This window comes from Barbus barbus (genome assembly GCF_936440315.1).
Source record: "Barbus barbus genome assembly, chromosome: 24".
In the NCBI taxonomy this organism is placed as follows: domain Eukaryota; kingdom Metazoa; phylum Chordata; class Actinopteri; order Cypriniformes; family Cyprinidae; genus Barbus; species Barbus barbus.
In genome coordinates this window covers 8,689,981-8,707,941 of record NC_136752.1, presented here as the reverse complement: position 1 = coordinate 8,707,941, position 17,961 = coordinate 8,689,981, and the positions used below count along the sequence as shown (strand labels likewise).

Genomic DNA, 17,961 nt, shown 5'->3' with positions numbered 1-17,961 from the left:
AATGACTGTTTATATTGTAAAATCTTTGAAATGCTTAAGCTCATATTAAGCATTTATCGCCCAGTCATTTATGTTGTGTAAACATTTTACATAATTATCTCATGTTGGATAAAATTGGACTCAAACTGTTAAATGAAAAATGTTATTTATACAATAGCTTTGTTTATTTTACAGTTTTACACATTTTACTCAGTAAATCATCTGAACTGCGACTTCCTGGTGTCAAGTCTGTTTATTGAGTAGAAGTGTTTAGCTTGCTGGATATGAAGCCAGTACATTAGAAGAAAGGTGCATGTTTTGTATTTAGCTTAGCAACATGCTAACTCTCTTGAACTCACTTTGTGTTGTGCATAGTTACTGCTTATATAAAGTGTTAAATCTGTCAGTTATAAGATTCCATATTTTAGGATATTGCTATCTTAGAAGGCAGTTGCCTATTTAGGCAGTGGGGCAGCTCATTGATTTTGAAACAGACTCTGTGTGTGCACATTTTACTGCAGATTATTTTGTGAAACTTTTACAATGTAAAGCAAGATTTACAAGCTGTTATTGAAGGATGAGGCAACACCAACTACTATACACTGAAACTTGTTTCTCATGTCACATGCGAGGACAGTTATGCAGTCTATCTTAAAGATACAGCAACAAAAAAGGGAATATGTATTGAGTGTGGCAGCAATGAGTCCTAAAACCCAGAAACGAGTTAGCGTCCCAATGTCAAATGGATTTTTGGTTAAATGTCTGAGAAGGAGATAAGGTAAGAGTTTGTGTGTGTGTACCCAGAGTATAGTACTTTGTACAACCTTGTAATTATATTTCTCATGTATTGCTATTTTGGGTTGAATAGTCTGAAAATATCCAGGTGAGGGTACATAAGGATGCAGTAGGCGATCATCCAGAAGAACAGAAGCACATGCACCTCATAACTAGTTAGGTCAAGACCCCTCTTCCTAAAACACACAAGAAGAAAACAGAATGAGACATACTGGTTATTTTTTCAAAGCAGCCTAGGTTCATTTAAAAAAAAGAAAACATGCCTGTGGGGTGAAATATTTTGGGTGAGATAAAAACATATTTGCTAAATCAGTAATGCCATTTTAGCTTGCATCTTGAAGTCTTTGAGCTCGCTCTTAGTGACTTGCATTTTACGGGGCTCACACCAGAGCGCTTCGCATCACAAATGGTGATTTTAATCTACACATCGGTTAGCTCATAATCACATCAAACCGTGAAAACTATTATTATTGTTATACTTTATTCTCAAATTATTAATGTTAACAACTTCAGCATTGCGTGACTATGAGTGTATTAGCATGTAGACTTCAATTTCTGTAGAGTCTAATCTCTAATTGTCATACTATTTGAATTTCATATTAAATTCTTTTAACACAAAAAGTAAATTATGCTCCTTTCGAATTGGTAGTCTTTAAAATACAAATCTTGAGTAATCCCAGGCTATCTGTAATCAGAAGCACATTTAAAGCTGGAATATAATTTAATATGTTTTTCATAAACACATAATCCTTTCTGGATTACAATCCGCCATCAAAATGATACATTTAATAATTCTAGCTGCTGTGAGAAAAGGCTAAACGATCCACAACCTGCAGGATCCTCTCATAGCCTACTAGTCGGGAAAACTTCATGTTTACAGGCGTGACGTAATGACAAATTTCCCATGAAATTTTACCCGTACAACTCAAATTAAAACATTATTATAATCTAACCGTTGTGAATCAGGCTACAGTAAGGCATTAGTTTTGTACACTGGCTGGTTATGTACTTTCTCAAATATTGATTTCGGATCATTTTTAACCCCCAAAAAAGTTACGGATTGCATCTTTAATGTTGTTGCTGTTTTACTGCCCCTAGTGTTCATTTAATCTGAAAACTGCTGTGAAATGTATCTATAATGTGTAATGTATGTGAGTTTTTGGTGCTTTGCAAAAATGTAAATAGAGGCATGAATTTCCAATGAGCATAGCTTGTTTCAAAACTACTTTCAATTGAACAATGCAACAAAATGTATGTAGAATATAATCCAAACCTCTGTGAAACTGCCGTTTCTCCCGTTATTCTATCCAAAACTCTTCGATCCAAAACACTGTTTTGCTCATATTGATCATTATCTGATAGACCATCCTTCACTGCACCGGGGGAAAGGTCCTCTCTGATTTTATCCTTATCTAGACCATTTTTCACTGGTGGCACAAATGCATCATCAACACCATCACTGTGAGTCATATTAAATGCATCTGAGTAAATACTCTCCTTCATTTTAAATGACCAGTCCAAGTCCAGAAGTTCATTGGTAGATGACATTGGTATATTTTTACCAAATTGATTCATCACCAAAGAATCAGAAGCAGGTGAAGATTGTTCTAAATCCCGGATGTCTGCACTTTTGTCATCACCCGACCTAATCAACACATCTGTGGGCTTAATCTGCCTCTGTGTCTCACAAAAATCACACAATGAGTTTATTTCACTTCCTTGAGATTCAAATGTACTGGCAAACTCTATTCCCTGTGCATCCATAATTGTATTTAATTTAAGGTCGACATTTGTCTCTAGTCCAGCTTCTTTATGGTCCAGCTCTAATATATAGCTATATGCATCCTCTTCATCTGAATCCAGCATTGGCATTTCATAAACAACCTCTTTTGAAACCTCTGAACAGTTCCCATCATTATCCAGGCTTCCAAAATAGCTTTTCTTCCATGCTAGAGAGTCACAACACTGCCCTCCAGTGAAGTCTGATAGGGATTGTCCATTTGACCAGCTGGAGCTCTTCATGGTGAGGAAATGTTCAGACAGAGCAGCAAAACCTGCTGGGTTGTCTGAAGGACAGGCAGGCAGTGACCCTGAGCTGAGCTCTTGATCTCCAATATGGTAGGTTTGTTCCTCTTGGCTGTTCTCAGAAGAGTTATGAAGTCCTCTCAAATGTTCAGCAGAGTTAGATGGTAACACACATTTAACTGAATCAGTCCAATGTCTGTCCGATCTTTCAATGAAATTTGGTGTGCCTCTAGAAGAATCTGTTGATGCACTGTCCTGTGAATGAGTCCGTGTCATGGGATTAGCAATATGTAATTTAGACAGACAATTCATTCATTCATTCATTAGACATGACAAATTTTAAATATATTTGTACTATTGTGGTAAATTAGGCTATTTTTAGTATGAAAGACTGTTTCCACCCCAAAAATTAATAACAAAAATAAATAAATAAAAAGGCAATTTAAACTTTGTCACAGTTGCTTGACTTGATCCATTTACATCTCAGAACTCTGGCTTTATAAGTTGCTAATGTGAATATATCTCTTAAATGTGACATTTATTAGAGTCTCATTTGTAACTTCATATTTTACAAAGTGGCTTCATATGGTGCAACTGCACTTTAATTTTTCATAAATATGACAATATCCACTGTGTGGTTTTTTTCTCTCATAATGCAATTTTATTTTAAACTTTACCTCATAAATAACTTTTTTTTTTTTAAGGCAAAAAAAAGTTTAAAGTAAAGTTGCATTATGAGAGATAAAGCCACAATGTGGATATTATGTCACTTTTATGAAGAAAAAAAAAGTATTTTTAAGCACATTCATGTATTGAAAATGCTTACTTTTCTGTTCGTAGATGCAATTAATTTATGAGGCCGACTTGAACCCGGAGTGAAATCTGTGTGGGCAAATCTGTCACCCTCTTGCAAAATTCATAAGTATGCCAAACTATAGACAACATGACAACACCATTGAATATTCACAGGCGAAATTCAGTCTTGATTACATATCTCCCCACGCAGATTTCACAACAGGTGACACAATTTTGCTGCATTGCCCAAATAAAAGTTGCTTGGTTTAAAGTGACTTCTGTGTGAATGGTGCTGCATTGCCCAAATAAAAGTGGGCAATTTTGCTGCATTGTCCAAATAAATGTTGATTGGTTTAAAGTGACTTCTATGTGAGTGGTGATTTTTTACACTATTTATGATAGACAATGGACCTTTTTTGTCCTGTGAAATTTTGCTGAATTTCCACTAATGTGACCACACCTTTAGTCTTATTGACATGTGGTCACAAAAATGCTGTCATTACAGAAAAGAAAGCTATAGTGTGCTTTAAACTTCTTCTCAATCATTCAAATAAAAGATAAACATATCCTCACCTCATCATGGCCTGGATAACATTCAAGAAACTGGGCTACATAAGTGATGACAGACTGCTCATCTGGTGAATGCACTGCAAGATCTAGTGGGAGAGGGGAAAAAAAAGAGTGAAATAATCAAACACACCTGCTTGATGTTACAGCTGGGGTCCAGTCTGCTTTGAAGATAAATCCCACATACACACAAAAACAACAATTCTGCTTATATTTGCTATGAGTTACAAAGCTAAAAAGCAACACAGCACTTTGCTATAATTCTCAGGCAATATCACTGGTAGTACAATAGTTGTGCAGTAGTATTTCGACCATGCTCATGCGTTTTCATTATGTGTTTATTTGTGAAGTGTGAAAGCAGGTCATACAGCAATTAAGTACGTTCCCCTAGAAGGCACAAACAATACACAGCTATTCTTCAAAGAAAAGCTAATGGTTTGTTTGTGTGTTACCATCTGGATCCAGCAGTGGAGGAATCCCCAGCCACTCATTTGCTGCTGTGAAGGCTGTCTCCATATTTAGTCGAGGCTCAGAAGACCAAGCTTTCCTCATGTCCACAAACTGAGGACAGAAGAATTTAACCAGAGCCAGAAATGCCAATCCACTCCTCCAGCTTTTACCAAAATCGTGAATTTCCACCCCATATCTGAAGGAAAAGATTGAGATGGTGAAGCTAAATTATGGAAATTCCTGCAATTCATAGATTACCCTAAAAATAAAACTTCTGTAATAAATGTATATCGCATTTTGTTCCAAACCTATATTACTGTCATTCTTCTGTGGAAGTTCTTTTTTTTCCATTAAATTAAATAAAAAATATATACAATTTCAAAAACACCATAAAAGTATCATAAAAGTGGTCCATGCAAAGTCTTCTAATAGCTTTGTGTAGCTAGCAAGACCAAAATTGAAGATATATTTACTGAACATCTCAATATCCAGCCAAGACAAAAACAATAGTTTGAGCTGGTTCGCAAAACCACTCTGAATGATTTGTTTATGTTGATTTGGAAACTGATTTCAACTTATTCATGATCATAAGTTACAGTTTATGTATGGAGAAAGAGATTATAATTGAAAATGGAAAGCTTTTATCACGGCTTTTGAAAAATATAATGAAAAAGTCATATCGACCACTTTTATGATGCTTTTGTTGTGCTTTGCATTTATTTTTATTTTTTTTTTAACCATGAAAGCTTCAGTCTCCATTGAAATTTTGTGGAAAAGAGCGATCGGGACATTCATCAAACTGTCTCCTTTTGTGTTCCACAGACACAAAAAAGATTTAAGTTACAGCGAGTTTATTAAGGTGAGTATAAGATGTCAAATATTCATTTTGGCTGAAAAGCATCTTTCAAATGAACAATTTGATGTTTTGCATTGAGAAACACCTCAATACTTTATCGTGGCTCAGTAAATGAATTCACTTACTTTGCAGTGCAGTTCTGCGCCCAGCTAAGCAGAGTCTGTATGGCTGTACCGCGGTACTTGAGATTTTGAGATGACCTTTTGCCTTTTGAGGGTAGAGTGCCAAAACTGTCATCTCCAGGTGATGCTGGAGAACTACGACCTGAAGAATCACTGCCACAAGGTAATGACAGCAGACTGAAGGTGGATGGGAACTTCTCCAGGCTTCCTGTGACCTGTTTAATCTTAAAATGGGGAAATGATTTCGCTCACAATAACTCACATGATCACACACAAGAACAATGGAACCCTTTCATCACCATTACGCAATGATAGTGTGCTTTACCTGATAGTACACAATGATGTTCCAGATTAGCCTGAGAACAACTGAAGGATTGCCATCGGCAATATCATTAGCGTCAATGTTTATAAGGCTGACCTGTGTAAAAATAATATAAAAGGTTACATTTGAACACAAAGATATGGAGCCCTCCACATGACATCAGTAAACAACATAGACATTGACCATGTTTTAATAATTAAATCCTTTATTTTAGTTAAATTGTTGTTATATTGTATTGATTTGTTTCCTGGTTTTAATGCAGTTTACCTAAAATGAGGGAGATAATTCATAAGCTGTGGGGTGGGAAGATATTTTTTTTATTTGAAGTGAAGTGACATACGGCCAAGTACGGTGACCCATACTCGGAATTCGTGCTCTGCATTTAACCCATCCAACGTGCACACACACAGCAGTGAACACACACACACACACAGCAGTGAACACACACCCGGAGCAGTGGGCAGCCATTTATGCTGCGGCGCCCGGGGAGCAGTTGGGGGTTCAGTGCCTTGCTCAAGGGCACCTCAGTCATGGTATTGAGGGTGGAGAGAGCGCTGGACATTCACTCCCCCCACCTACAATCCCTGCCGGCCCGAGACTCGAACCCGCAACCTTTGGATTACGAGTCCGACTCTCTAACCATTAGGCCACGACTTCCCCTAATGTTGGTAAAATGTTGGTAAATTTGTTAACTTATGGACAAACAATACATAAATAAATAATAATAATAAATAAATTAAATTAAAAATAAAATAAAAAACATCAGGACTTACATTTCTGTCCTCGAGGAAATTCAGGACCTTAGAAATATTGTTTAGTCTGAAGAGGTGATGTGGAAATGGCCTGAATTTATCAAGCTGAAGAACATGGAAAAACATTTCTAGAAAAGCCACATCTATGAATAATATATTTATAGTGATCAAACTTTATATTTTCAGTATAATATGTGATGACAAACCATATTACAGCCTGACAGTTCCTCTAGAAGAGCCATGAGAATCTTTCCATCCTGAATATCAGTGAATAAGTTATGAACCTGTAAAGGTGGGTCACGCTACAACACAGAGAAAAACAACAACAGACTTTTTCAATACTTTTTTGTAGTAATAGGCCTATAAGGGAAATGTTATGTAAAAAAAAAAATAATAATAAATAAATAAAATAACAATAAATAGACATTTTGAGAATCATATTGGCTTCATCTTGTGCTGTCTTATAAACGTTGAAAACATTGATTGGCTTTGCAGTAGAAAGAAGACAATTCTCACTCTCTTCAAATGAATGTTTATCCACTTGGAAAACGTTCTCTCTTGTACAGCCTGCTTCTCCTCTGTAGAAAAAGAAAACAAAATAAAACTTTTTCACAGAGTATAAGAGCATACACGACAACAGAGGTTTGGAGTCCAAGTTTGAAGTTCTATCAGTGACATGCAGTCATTTCAAAACATTTTAACAGGTTTAACACAGTTGAGAACAGGTATAACCAGGTTCACTTTCATTTTAAGAGATATGCACGGAGTAAAATACATTTTTACGTTTACCTTGCTTTTTTTTCATTTACAAATGTTGTTTTCTATATGCTTACACTTTACATATATATTTTTTGTAATATATAGATATATATTTTAACTGTGCCAAGACTGCAAACAATATATTTCTTTATATAATGTAGCAAACTAGCATTTTTAAACATGCTGAATATTGTGTATTCTCAAAAATATCCATCCAAAATTGTCAGTGTATAAAAAAATACATTATAGAAGCTGTGCATGTTAATTATGCATACACACCATATGGATTCTCCTACCTTGGGTTTTTTGTGCGCACTTCTTGTCTTTACCAACATGTTCATCTCTCATACTCAGCGTTGAGGACATCCTGAACAAGTCCAAGAAAATGGCTAAAAGTCACTTATATGCTCCATGCATAGCTAGAGAGGAGGATTTGAGGAAGTCATGGGATTGAGAAGTGTTTTTGAGCGTCAGCTCTTGCCAGCACACGCCCGCCTCCTCCATACACCTGCATTAACCCGAAACAGCTCTTCCAAACCATTCACTGCCTCAAGCTAATATTTAGTATTCATCTGTAAGACATAGTTTAGCTTTTGTGTGTTGACATTTTATCTATTCACTTTTAACCAATAAAACAAGTGGATACTTGAATGATGGCTTGTTCACAACATAACTATGACTGTTCAAGTTTCTTTTTTGCAAAAGCAAATCTTAAACCTCAATGTCAAAGGATAGTTTTAACTCTGCAATGGTCTACAGATGAAAGTCTATGACTGTGCTTTCTGTTGCATTATATACAGTGAGCCAATGTATTAATACATTTAAAAATGTTTACAAGAAAGGTATTTGTTAGGTTTTACATTATTAGGTTTCCGGCAGGTTTTATGAAGGTAAATTAAAGACCAAGTGGATACTATTTAATAAGTTAAATGTTCTCAAAATTGTTGCATTAGACACACTTAAATCTCCATTACTTTTTAATTTATAAAAAAAAAAAAAAAAAAACTACAGTATGGAAACTTTCATGTAGGCTACCTTATGATCACAAACAAAAAAACATGAAACAAAAAAGTGATGTTCTTACTCAGTATTTTGAATTGGTTTAAAGCACAAATGTGACCCTGGAGCACAAAACCAGTCTTAAGTCGCTGGGGTATATTTGTAGCAATAGCCAAAAATACATTGTATGGGTCAAAATTAACAATTTTTCTTTTATGCAAAAAATCTTTAGGACATTAAGTAAAGATCATGTTCCATGAATATATTTTGGAAATTTCCAACTGTAAATATACCTAATTTTTGATTAAGTAATATGCATAGCTAAGAACTTCATTTGGACAACTTTAAAGGTGATTTTCTCAATATACTGATTTTTTTTTGCACCCTCAGATTCCAGAGGTTTTGTGGTCCATGGTTACAAATATCTAAAAACTCTTAAATCAAGATATGATTTTAAGTTTTGATATTTACATTGGAAAACAAGACAATAACACTCAGGAAGATAATCGTTTACAGTGTAGGAAATATTTAAAACCCTGGTTTTATGAATTTAAAATCTTAAACTCCAATTTAAGAATCATTTTGTGGCCTTAATTTGTGAAATGGCAAATGAAGGCTTTTTAAGGCTCTCAGAAACCTTAATAAACACTAGACATAGATAAAATATTAAAATATTCAACGAAGACCGGACGCTTTCTGAATGCCAAATGTTAGTTGAGGTAGTCAAAGTGACGAACAACACCTGTGTGAACTTGAGAACAAACTACATAAGCCACCCTCAAACAGTTGATTCACAGAAAAAACCTGGTCCATAAAGTATTGAGTTTGTTCTAGATCACTCTTGTCTGGTTGAGTTTGTTGTAAGCCCTAAAACACAGATTGTACAAAGAATGCAGCCTTCCTAATAAACCCCAAAGATGACAATTGTGGTTTTATTGAAGAAAGAAACTATGTTGCTTGCTTGACAATTAAATGTGCATTAGCTAAATTTTGAGAAATTACCTCAGAAATGTCTGAATGATTCATTTACAGTTGACGCAAAAATGAAACAAATCTACAAAAAGCCCCGCATAAACATTTATTAGGGAAAAACAAATGGGGTGAATATATTAAAAACAAACACTAAACACATTGAGCTCATGAGCAACGGATTCAGGCTTCCAATTGAATCCGGACAAACCTACAGATAGAAAAATAAAACACAAATGTTAGTCTGAATTGATCAATGAAGGGTCAGTTCAATTTAAAACACGAGGTTAAATTGTGGCAATGCCAAGTGTCTGAAAGGCGCACTTCTCCTGACAGACAATATCTGACTGCCGCTGCTTACTCTGCCTGTTTTTAGATTGGTAACGGTACACAACAAACCATCACCGCCGTTGAAACAGGACGAGATTTGTTGAAAGAATATCGCACGTAAAGCTTCAGAATCTAGAGAAGTCACGCCTTTTGCTCCTTCTGTTGATCTGTGCAGCCTCGTTGAGTCTCCAGCCACTGCAGACACAGGAGACTTGGTCTCGACACTGCACTGCTATTAGAGATAACTTAGCCGTGTACGAACTTATCTTACCTCTTAAACACCGTGTATATACACGTGGATTCGAGCAATCCACACTACAGCAGCCTTCACTTAAATGGAGCTTCGTGAATGAATCATTCCTTATTAGAACACTGATTCGGTCGAACCGTTTCATTAAAACGGTCTAAACGATTCATTTACGATTTCTATAAAATATTGGTTTTAACGTGACTATATTTGTATGAGCTGAATCAATGAAACATACTATACTGAAATTACATAAAATGGCGTATAGTGTAATTAGGAGATTTGACGTTGAGGAATCACTGAGTCGTTTATTTGAAGCGGATCTTTTAAAAGAATATGTTTGAAAGAACCGATTCGCGGAAATAAGTACGTGCCGGAAGAGAAAGTGCGCATTGTAACCGGATGTAAACGCCTCCACTAATTACGTCTTACAACATAAAGAAATAGACGTTTTTAAATTACAGTGGCGGTGCATGTAACAGTAGATACATTTAATAAAATACTTCAAGCTGCTAAAATAAAAGCTGTCAGAGCTCAGGATGAAAAGCAAATTGTGTAACATGCATGACTGACGCATTCTTCGACCAATCAGAGAGGAGAAGACAAATACGAGACCCAATAGCGTTCATCCTCTGAGTGTTTATAATCAAGGGGGCGGAGCTTGCGTTCAGTGCGTTACTTCGGCGAGGCGCTGTGGCGTTTGTTAGGTGAAGTGTCAAACGCCTCTTTAAATCTTTAGCAAACCCTCAGACTTGTACGATGAACAGCATTATTAGATCCACAGCTCGGTGTCTTAGAGCGGGCGCGTGGCAGTACAGAACAGCGCAGAATAATGGAGAGCTGCTGTCTGGTTGGGCCCGCCTCATGTGCTCCTCCTCAGCGGTCCAGAAGACTCTGGAGGAGTTGCTGAAGAAGGACAAAGTGGTGGTCTTCATGAAAGGCACCCCCGCACAGCCTATGTGCGGCTTCAGCAACGCCGTCGTCCAGATCCTGAGAATGCACGGGGTCGACAGCTATGCTGCTTATAACGTGCTGGATGATCAGGATCTCAGACAAGGTCAGATGGTGGTTGTGGTGTGAAGAGCTTCTGGAGTTTAAACCTAACTCGAGTTTGATATTGGCTTGGATGACATTTGTATCTGTTGTTTGGTTCATTTTTAACATGTGTTTGGTACACATTTTTAAATAAATTAAGCTCTTCATTATTAATTATTAAGAAGCTCATATTTATAGCTTCGTATGTAAGGATAAACTTCCTCCCACTTGTCAGTATGTCGTGAAATTTAGAAGGAACTCGAACAATTATGACTTAAAACTTTCTGGTAATGATTTAGTTGCTCATTTTCCTAGAAAGTATCTCATTATTACGAGGCGTTTTATTGTAATGTTTACTTAACATCTCACAATAATCAAACTAAGTCATGATGAGAGTTTCTTATTATTATGAAATGTTGTATATATTTCTGGTTATAATGATTTAACATTTCATTATGACATATTTAATTATTACTACGAGATATCAATGAGAAACTAAATTGCTGTGATAAAGTTACAAGCAAGTATTACTATAATTACTATTAAAATTACAAGGGGGAAATCTTGTAGTAATTAGAAACATAATAATAATAATAACTTATTTTTTCATTAATATCTCATCATAATGAGAAACTTGTATGTAGCAATGCCTTGGTTTCTCATAAACATTCTTCATAGTAATAGTTTTTATTATTGTGAGATGTCAAGTTATTGTCTTGTAACAATGAGAAACTCTCATATAATAGTGAGATGTTCTGATAATAATAGTTAATCTAGTTAACATATTGTTATAGTGACTCATAATAATAGATTATCTCGGAATAATAGGACATCTCATAATTCTGCTAATAATAGATAAGTCATTATGAGAAAATAGTTCATAATCATTTGAAACCTTAGAACCATTTCTAATTTTTGTATGTAGTTGCAAAGTTACTTATTGTTAGTAGAATGTATAAAGTGGACTATCACAAAGTTTAACCAAAACGTCTTGTAACGATGAGAAACTGTCTTTTATAATGATAATGAAAAACTGAGACATTTTGTTATTATTAAAAATGTTCTCATTATGAGATGTTGAATGATTATTTTGAGAGTTTCAAATTTTGTTGTTGATATTTTAAGTTTGTGATTAACAGAATTTGTACTGTAACAGTTTTTTATACATGCAATGAAAGTCCATTTGGGTCTGAAACTTGTTAGTGTGGTCAGTACAGCACAAGTAGGTTAATGGCAGCAGCATCGGCTCTGATTGCCTTTATCAGTCCTGTGCAGCAGGAAGAGAGGGGTGTTAACCTTACATGACTGAGGTTAGTTTCCAAACAGTAAAGCCTAGACTCTGAGGTGCTTAAGTGGAATTAAAAAGAGAAGTGAATAGTTATGTTACATAAAATCAATTCCAGAGATTTAGTTAACCCAAAAAAAAAAAAAAATTCTGTCATTAATTACTCGCCCTCATGTTGTTCCAAACCTGTAAGACCTTCTTTCATCTTCAGAACACAAGATGTTTTTGAATTCCGAGAGCTCTCTGACCCTCCCATATAGACAGCAAGGATCCTACCATGATCAAGGCTCAGAAATGTAGCAAGGACATTGTTAAAATAACACGTGACATCAGTGGTTCAACCAAAATTTTTACGAAGCTACGAGAATACTTTTATTTTTTGCGCAAAGAAAACAAAAATAACGATTTTATTCCACAATTCTTCTCCTCCGCACCACCCTATAGTGCCATTTTGGAGAGTATCACATACGTATACAACGTATGCAACATACGTTCAGATCAAAGCATAAACAGCGTGTCCGCGTGCATACCTTGTTACGCATGTGATACTCTCCAAAAAGTGTTCTCGTAGCTTTGTAAAATTACAGTTGATCTACTGATGTCACATGGATTATTTTAACGATGTCCTTGCTACGTTTCTGGAGCTTGATCAAGTAAGGATCCTTGCTGTCTAAGGGAGGGTCAGAGAGCTCTCGGAACGCATCAAAATATCTTTATTTGTGTTCCGAAGATGAACAAATGTGTTAGGGGTTTGGAACGATGTGAGGGTGAGTAATTCATGACAGAATTTTCCTTTTTGTGTGAACTATCCCTTTAAGCATGTAGAAATTGTTAAATACTGACATGTGACTTTGTTTCCCCTGAAAGGAATAAAGACTCTCTCCAACTGGCCAACGATTCCACAGGTGTTCTTCAACGGTGAGTTTGTTGGCGGCTGCGATATTCTTCTTCAGATGCATCAGAGTGGAGATCTGGTAGAGGAACTTCAGAAGCTGGGAATCAGATCAGCTCTCCTGGATCAAGAAAAAGAGTCCAAGTAGGAGTCCAGTCAGCACAGACGAGTCTTTGGGATGATTGTCCATTGTAAACCTCCCAAAGGTTGACTTGTGAAGAGTGACTTGACCTGCTGAAGTCCAAACTGTCCTCAGATGACTGAAGGAAGTGATGTCAAACCTCCCAAATTCTGAAAAATCACTGTAAAGCACTTGACTTAGAAATGCAATGATCATGTGTAATACGGTAATTCTATTGCAGAATGCTTGTCTTTATTTCAGATACTCTAATGTTAGACCACTGCATATTTAAAATGTTGTATTTTCAAATATATTATTAAATGCATTTTAGATGTATATCTTTTTTTTGTCAATAAAATGATTTAAAACACCCATTGTTTGAAGCTAAAACTAAAGAGCATGAATTATGCGTCTCTGAGGTCATTACAAAGAACATGCTTGTTTATTCCATAGAGATTTCCCTCTTCCTCATTCTGTCATGTTATTTCTTGTCCAAGATATGCTTAGTTGTCCTACCAGAGAAAGAGAGAGGGTGATACTCAACACCTTTGTACCAGTTACTCAGATGCTCTAATCGTGTGGAGCAAAAGTATTTACTTGACCTTAACAGGAAGACATTTTTAAAGCTGTATGCAGATGCAGTTTTGTGAGATAGAAAAACATGAGCAGGACATACTTGATATAAGTGAAGAGTTTCATCTTATCAAGGGTTTTTGTGTTTCAGCTCCTAACTTCTTGCATATTCCCTGTAGTTATCAAAAAGCAGTGTCATTGACGAAATTTTGACTTTCATAATCATAAAAAGGGCATTAATTTATATATAGTGAAACGACGATATTATAAATATATTCTGTGTTGGGGGAGCGGGGAGGGGGAATTGTAGATTTACATGTGTCCACTAGAGTACGCAATAGTATTTTAAAAGAACTTTGTGTCTAATATTTACTGCCCTCATAGCTACAAGATTACTGGCGTTTACATGTGGGATTGCCATATTCTAAAATGTTCATTATTAAATGTTCATTAATTATAGAAATGCAAAACTGATGTCATTACAGATTCAGATCATGACAGATAAGAAACTTTGAAATTGTGTTAAGAAAATTACTCTTATTTTAATTACATAATTTAAATTGTAAATTACTCAAATTTATTATAAATTCATGTTGGCTTAATTTGGTTTTAAAAACGTCAGTAGGTAGAAAAAAAGTTTGTAAAATATTTCAAATTTATTCATTTTTAAATATGTTTTTGTAGACTTGCATCACACATCAACTTTGCTTGTCATAAAAAGGTAGAAATATCTGTCATATATATATGCATATGCCTTGACACCAAGTCATGAGAGGTCATGGAATTTTTTTTTCTTCCTATATGGCACCAAACTATTTACATTTATAATTTCAATATTTTATTGTTATTCCTTACACAACACGTCACTGTAAGAATTGCTTATACATCCCCATTCCTGCTGTGGACTTTTCTAGGGTCAAGAATTTTTTGTTTGTTTCATTTTTTTCATATATGGCACCAAAATATTTACATTTATCATTCCAGTATGTATTTTACACACCAAGTCACTGTATGTGACATTTACATATGTTTTATGTATCTTTAAATAACTTAATAGATTGTGATGTGGAAAGGTATTAGGATATATATACATATATATTTTTTTCTTTCTTTATGCCTGATTTGTCAGCTGCTACAATTTGCCCACATGGTTTCCATGTTCACCATCCTCTCAAAAGCCTTCATACCCCAGCACTCCTTTGCCTCCCTCTAAGCTGGTTGCTAGGCAACACCAACTTTTCTAATATAGGAGGCAGAGGGAGCAGGGAATGCCACTCTTCTCCATGTGGATTTGGTTTGCCAACAGAATCAGGTCATTGGTGCCAGTGCCTGAACAGTGTCTGACACCTCTGCTCTGAAGGAACATGTAGACAGCTGAGACTAGAGCAGCTGTCAGAGCTACATCTTCAAGAACACCCAGGACTGGAAATCTAAAAGTGACCGTTCACTACGAATTTTCATGCCGTTAATAAAAACACTGTTGCCAGAACCTCCGAGACTTTGTGGCACACAATAGACTGCTCATCTGGTTTTTGGAAGATGATTTTCTGGAAGAAATCGAAAACTGGAAAGAAATGGTGTAAGCATAGTCAACACATGCCGTGTGAAGATGGATTTAAATAATCCCTTGTCCACAGATGGGCTGAGAAGGACCAAACCTTGGAGTGCTGGAACATGGTAAGACAGAATTTTCCACAATCTTTCTCAGATAAGACAATTTAAGGCAAGGAACTTTTCCAGATGCTGTGTCAGGTAAGCATCGTGCATGAAGATGATCATAGAAAGTTAAAGCAGTTGAGATCAAATGGGATGAAACAGCCACTGGGGGTCACCACTCTACCTCGAGGTGTTAATGTAGAATCAAGATATGTAAACAAGAGACACTCTGAAGTACTGTATGCACCTAATTGTCCAAGAAAAAAAAACATTCTGTCTGAACCTTCTGAAGAATCTCCAGCTTGCATTCCTAAAAATAAAGGTTCCAAAAGGAAATTGTGGAAGCAATTGTATAGAAGGACAATTTTGTGCTCATCAAAAAATCATTTTTCTTAGTGTGAAGAACCTTTAATAATCTACAGAACATTTTTCCACTTTAAAGAACCTTTTTTGCAGTTGGAAATCTACCATGGGTTTTTAAAGGTTCTCCGTGGAACCAGAGCTGCAATAACTTTTGTTAACACTTTAGAATAGGGAACACTTAATCACTATTAACTGCAACTTTTCCCTCAATAAGTTCCTAATTTGCTGCTTATTAATAGTTAGTAAGATAGTTGTTAAGTTTAGGTATTGGGTAGGATTAGGGATGTAGAATAAGGTCATGTAATAAGGCATTAATATGTGTTTAATTACTATTAATAAATGGCTAATGTTGTAGTAATATGCATGCTAATAAGCAACTAGTTAAGAGACCCTAAAATAAAGTGTTACCGAGCTTTTATTTTTGATTGTGTAGGAACCCTTTTCAGGGATTTTCAAATTACTGTACTCAAAAAACGTCAAATATATTTCAAGTACTTGGAGAAAAAACATTTATCTTATTATGGGGTTATTGGAGGAACATTTGACCTTTGAAGTTTTTCTTGAAGAAACATTTTAAGAATTGTCCTCCTTGAAACGGTTCCCCAGTCATGCACAGTGGCTCAGTTGGTACCAGTGTTGTCTCACAGCAAGTTTGAGTCAAGGCGTGGGTTTCCTTCAAGTTTTCTTCAGTTCCCCATGCAATCAAAAGACATGCAGCATCCTGCCATCTGATGCTGGGACTAATTCCAGCACCACAATGACCCAACACAGAACAAGTGGTTTGGAAAATTGATGGAAGGTTTTCAAGAGAGTTCAGTCAATGTGGATCTGATGAAACTGATTATATATATATATATATATACCCTAATTACAATGTAATAAGTATAGTAACTATTTCAAATAAAATGATTTCTAAAAGTAATATAACTGCTTACATTTGATGTTAAGTTACTCCCCAACTGTGTGTGTGTGTGTGTGTGTGTGTTCTAACTCTTACTCTGAATGTACACACTCATCAATGAGGTGCATTCAAGTCATTGTTTAATTGCAGTTTTTAATTATTTATTTGTTTCTTTGTTTGACAAATTAATGGATATGATGAAATATGAGTTGTCATAAGATTTCACGACATCGTAATTATCACATTTAGTATGTGCTAAATTTGTCTTCATTAGTTATGGCATAATTTATGAAAGCTCTCTCTTTCATCTGTTGTTCTCCTCTCGGAGTAAAAGGGATATGTCATTCTCATGCAGACCGGCTTCAGAAAGACTCTGACCCACCAGGCGAAAATGCTGAACTATGCAATCACGCATCAAACCCCAAAACCTCAGAAGAGGGAGAGCAGGGAAGAGTCCATCCTGGCCTTTCTGGGGATCGTTGGAACCATCCTCAACCTACTTGTCATTATTTTTGTCTACATCTATACTTCTATCTGGCACTAGACTCTGACATGCATGACCAAGCTTTCCACTGAGGGAAGATTTACTTCCCAGACACTGGATCAAAGATGATGTACTGTAGCATGTGTTTTTGAACAATACTGAATTATATGGGTAATCAAACCGTCTAGATCTGCCTTTTGGATATGATGAACAGTTATTAGTATAAATTCATACATTTTCCTCATGTTTAGAATTTAAACATTATGGTGCACAGTTATGATCACATTATGTCCATCATGTTCGCTAACAAAACTTTCTACATTTAAAAATTTGTTCAGATGTATTGAGCTGTTTGCTAAAAGGCTTTTTTTTTCAGAACTGTTGAACATATCACGTGAATGAAATACTTAGCATAGACCTTAGTTTTTAATTTTAGACAGGAACAAAAAAAGGAGGTGATAGATAAATCAACATACCGATTGTTTGGCTGATGAAACATCTTTAAAAAAAAAGAAGGCAGTTTTGAAATGTTATGAGTTGGTGAAAATTACATGATCTAGGAGCTTTAAACAGTTATTGTAAAGACTGTAAGCCTATCCCTCACAGACTTGTTATAATTTTTATTTGTGTTAAATTCAATATGGCGTCTAACCTGACTAAGCTCTATTCAGACAAGTAAATTAT

The 17,961-nt window shown here is 35.6% G+C and overlaps 2 protein-coding genes across 2 annotated transcripts; one reads left to right on the top strand and one right to left on the bottom strand.

The window, feature by feature from the left end:
- Positions 1–130: 130 nt before the first annotated feature.
- Positions 131–7,947, bottom strand: clmnb (calmin b). Its single transcript, XM_079376495.1, has 10 exons — positions 7,719–7,947; positions 7,180–7,241; positions 6,870–6,965; positions 6,685–6,768; positions 5,915–6,007; positions 5,593–5,813; positions 4,614–4,807; positions 4,168–4,250; positions 2,048–3,054; positions 131–950 (listed from the first exon to the last, which is right to left on the bottom strand). The coding sequence occupies exons 1-10, from the start codon at positions 7,786–7,788 to the stop codon at positions 830–832; spliced, it is 2,031 nt and encodes a 676-aa protein (XP_079232621.1). The 5' UTR covers positions 7,789–7,947; the 3' UTR covers positions 131–829.
- Positions 7,948–10,609: 2,662 nt separating this feature from the next.
- LOC306843846 (glutaredoxin-related protein 5, mitochondrial-like) lies at positions 10,610–13,699 on the top strand. Its single transcript, XM_079375537.1, has 2 exons — positions 10,610–11,024; positions 13,155–13,699. The coding sequence occupies exons 1-2, from the start codon at positions 10,727–10,729 to the stop codon at positions 13,325–13,327; spliced, it is 471 nt and encodes a 156-aa protein (XP_079231663.1). The 5' UTR covers positions 10,610–10,726; the 3' UTR covers positions 13,328–13,699.
- Positions 13,700–17,961: the final 4,262 nt, after the last annotated feature.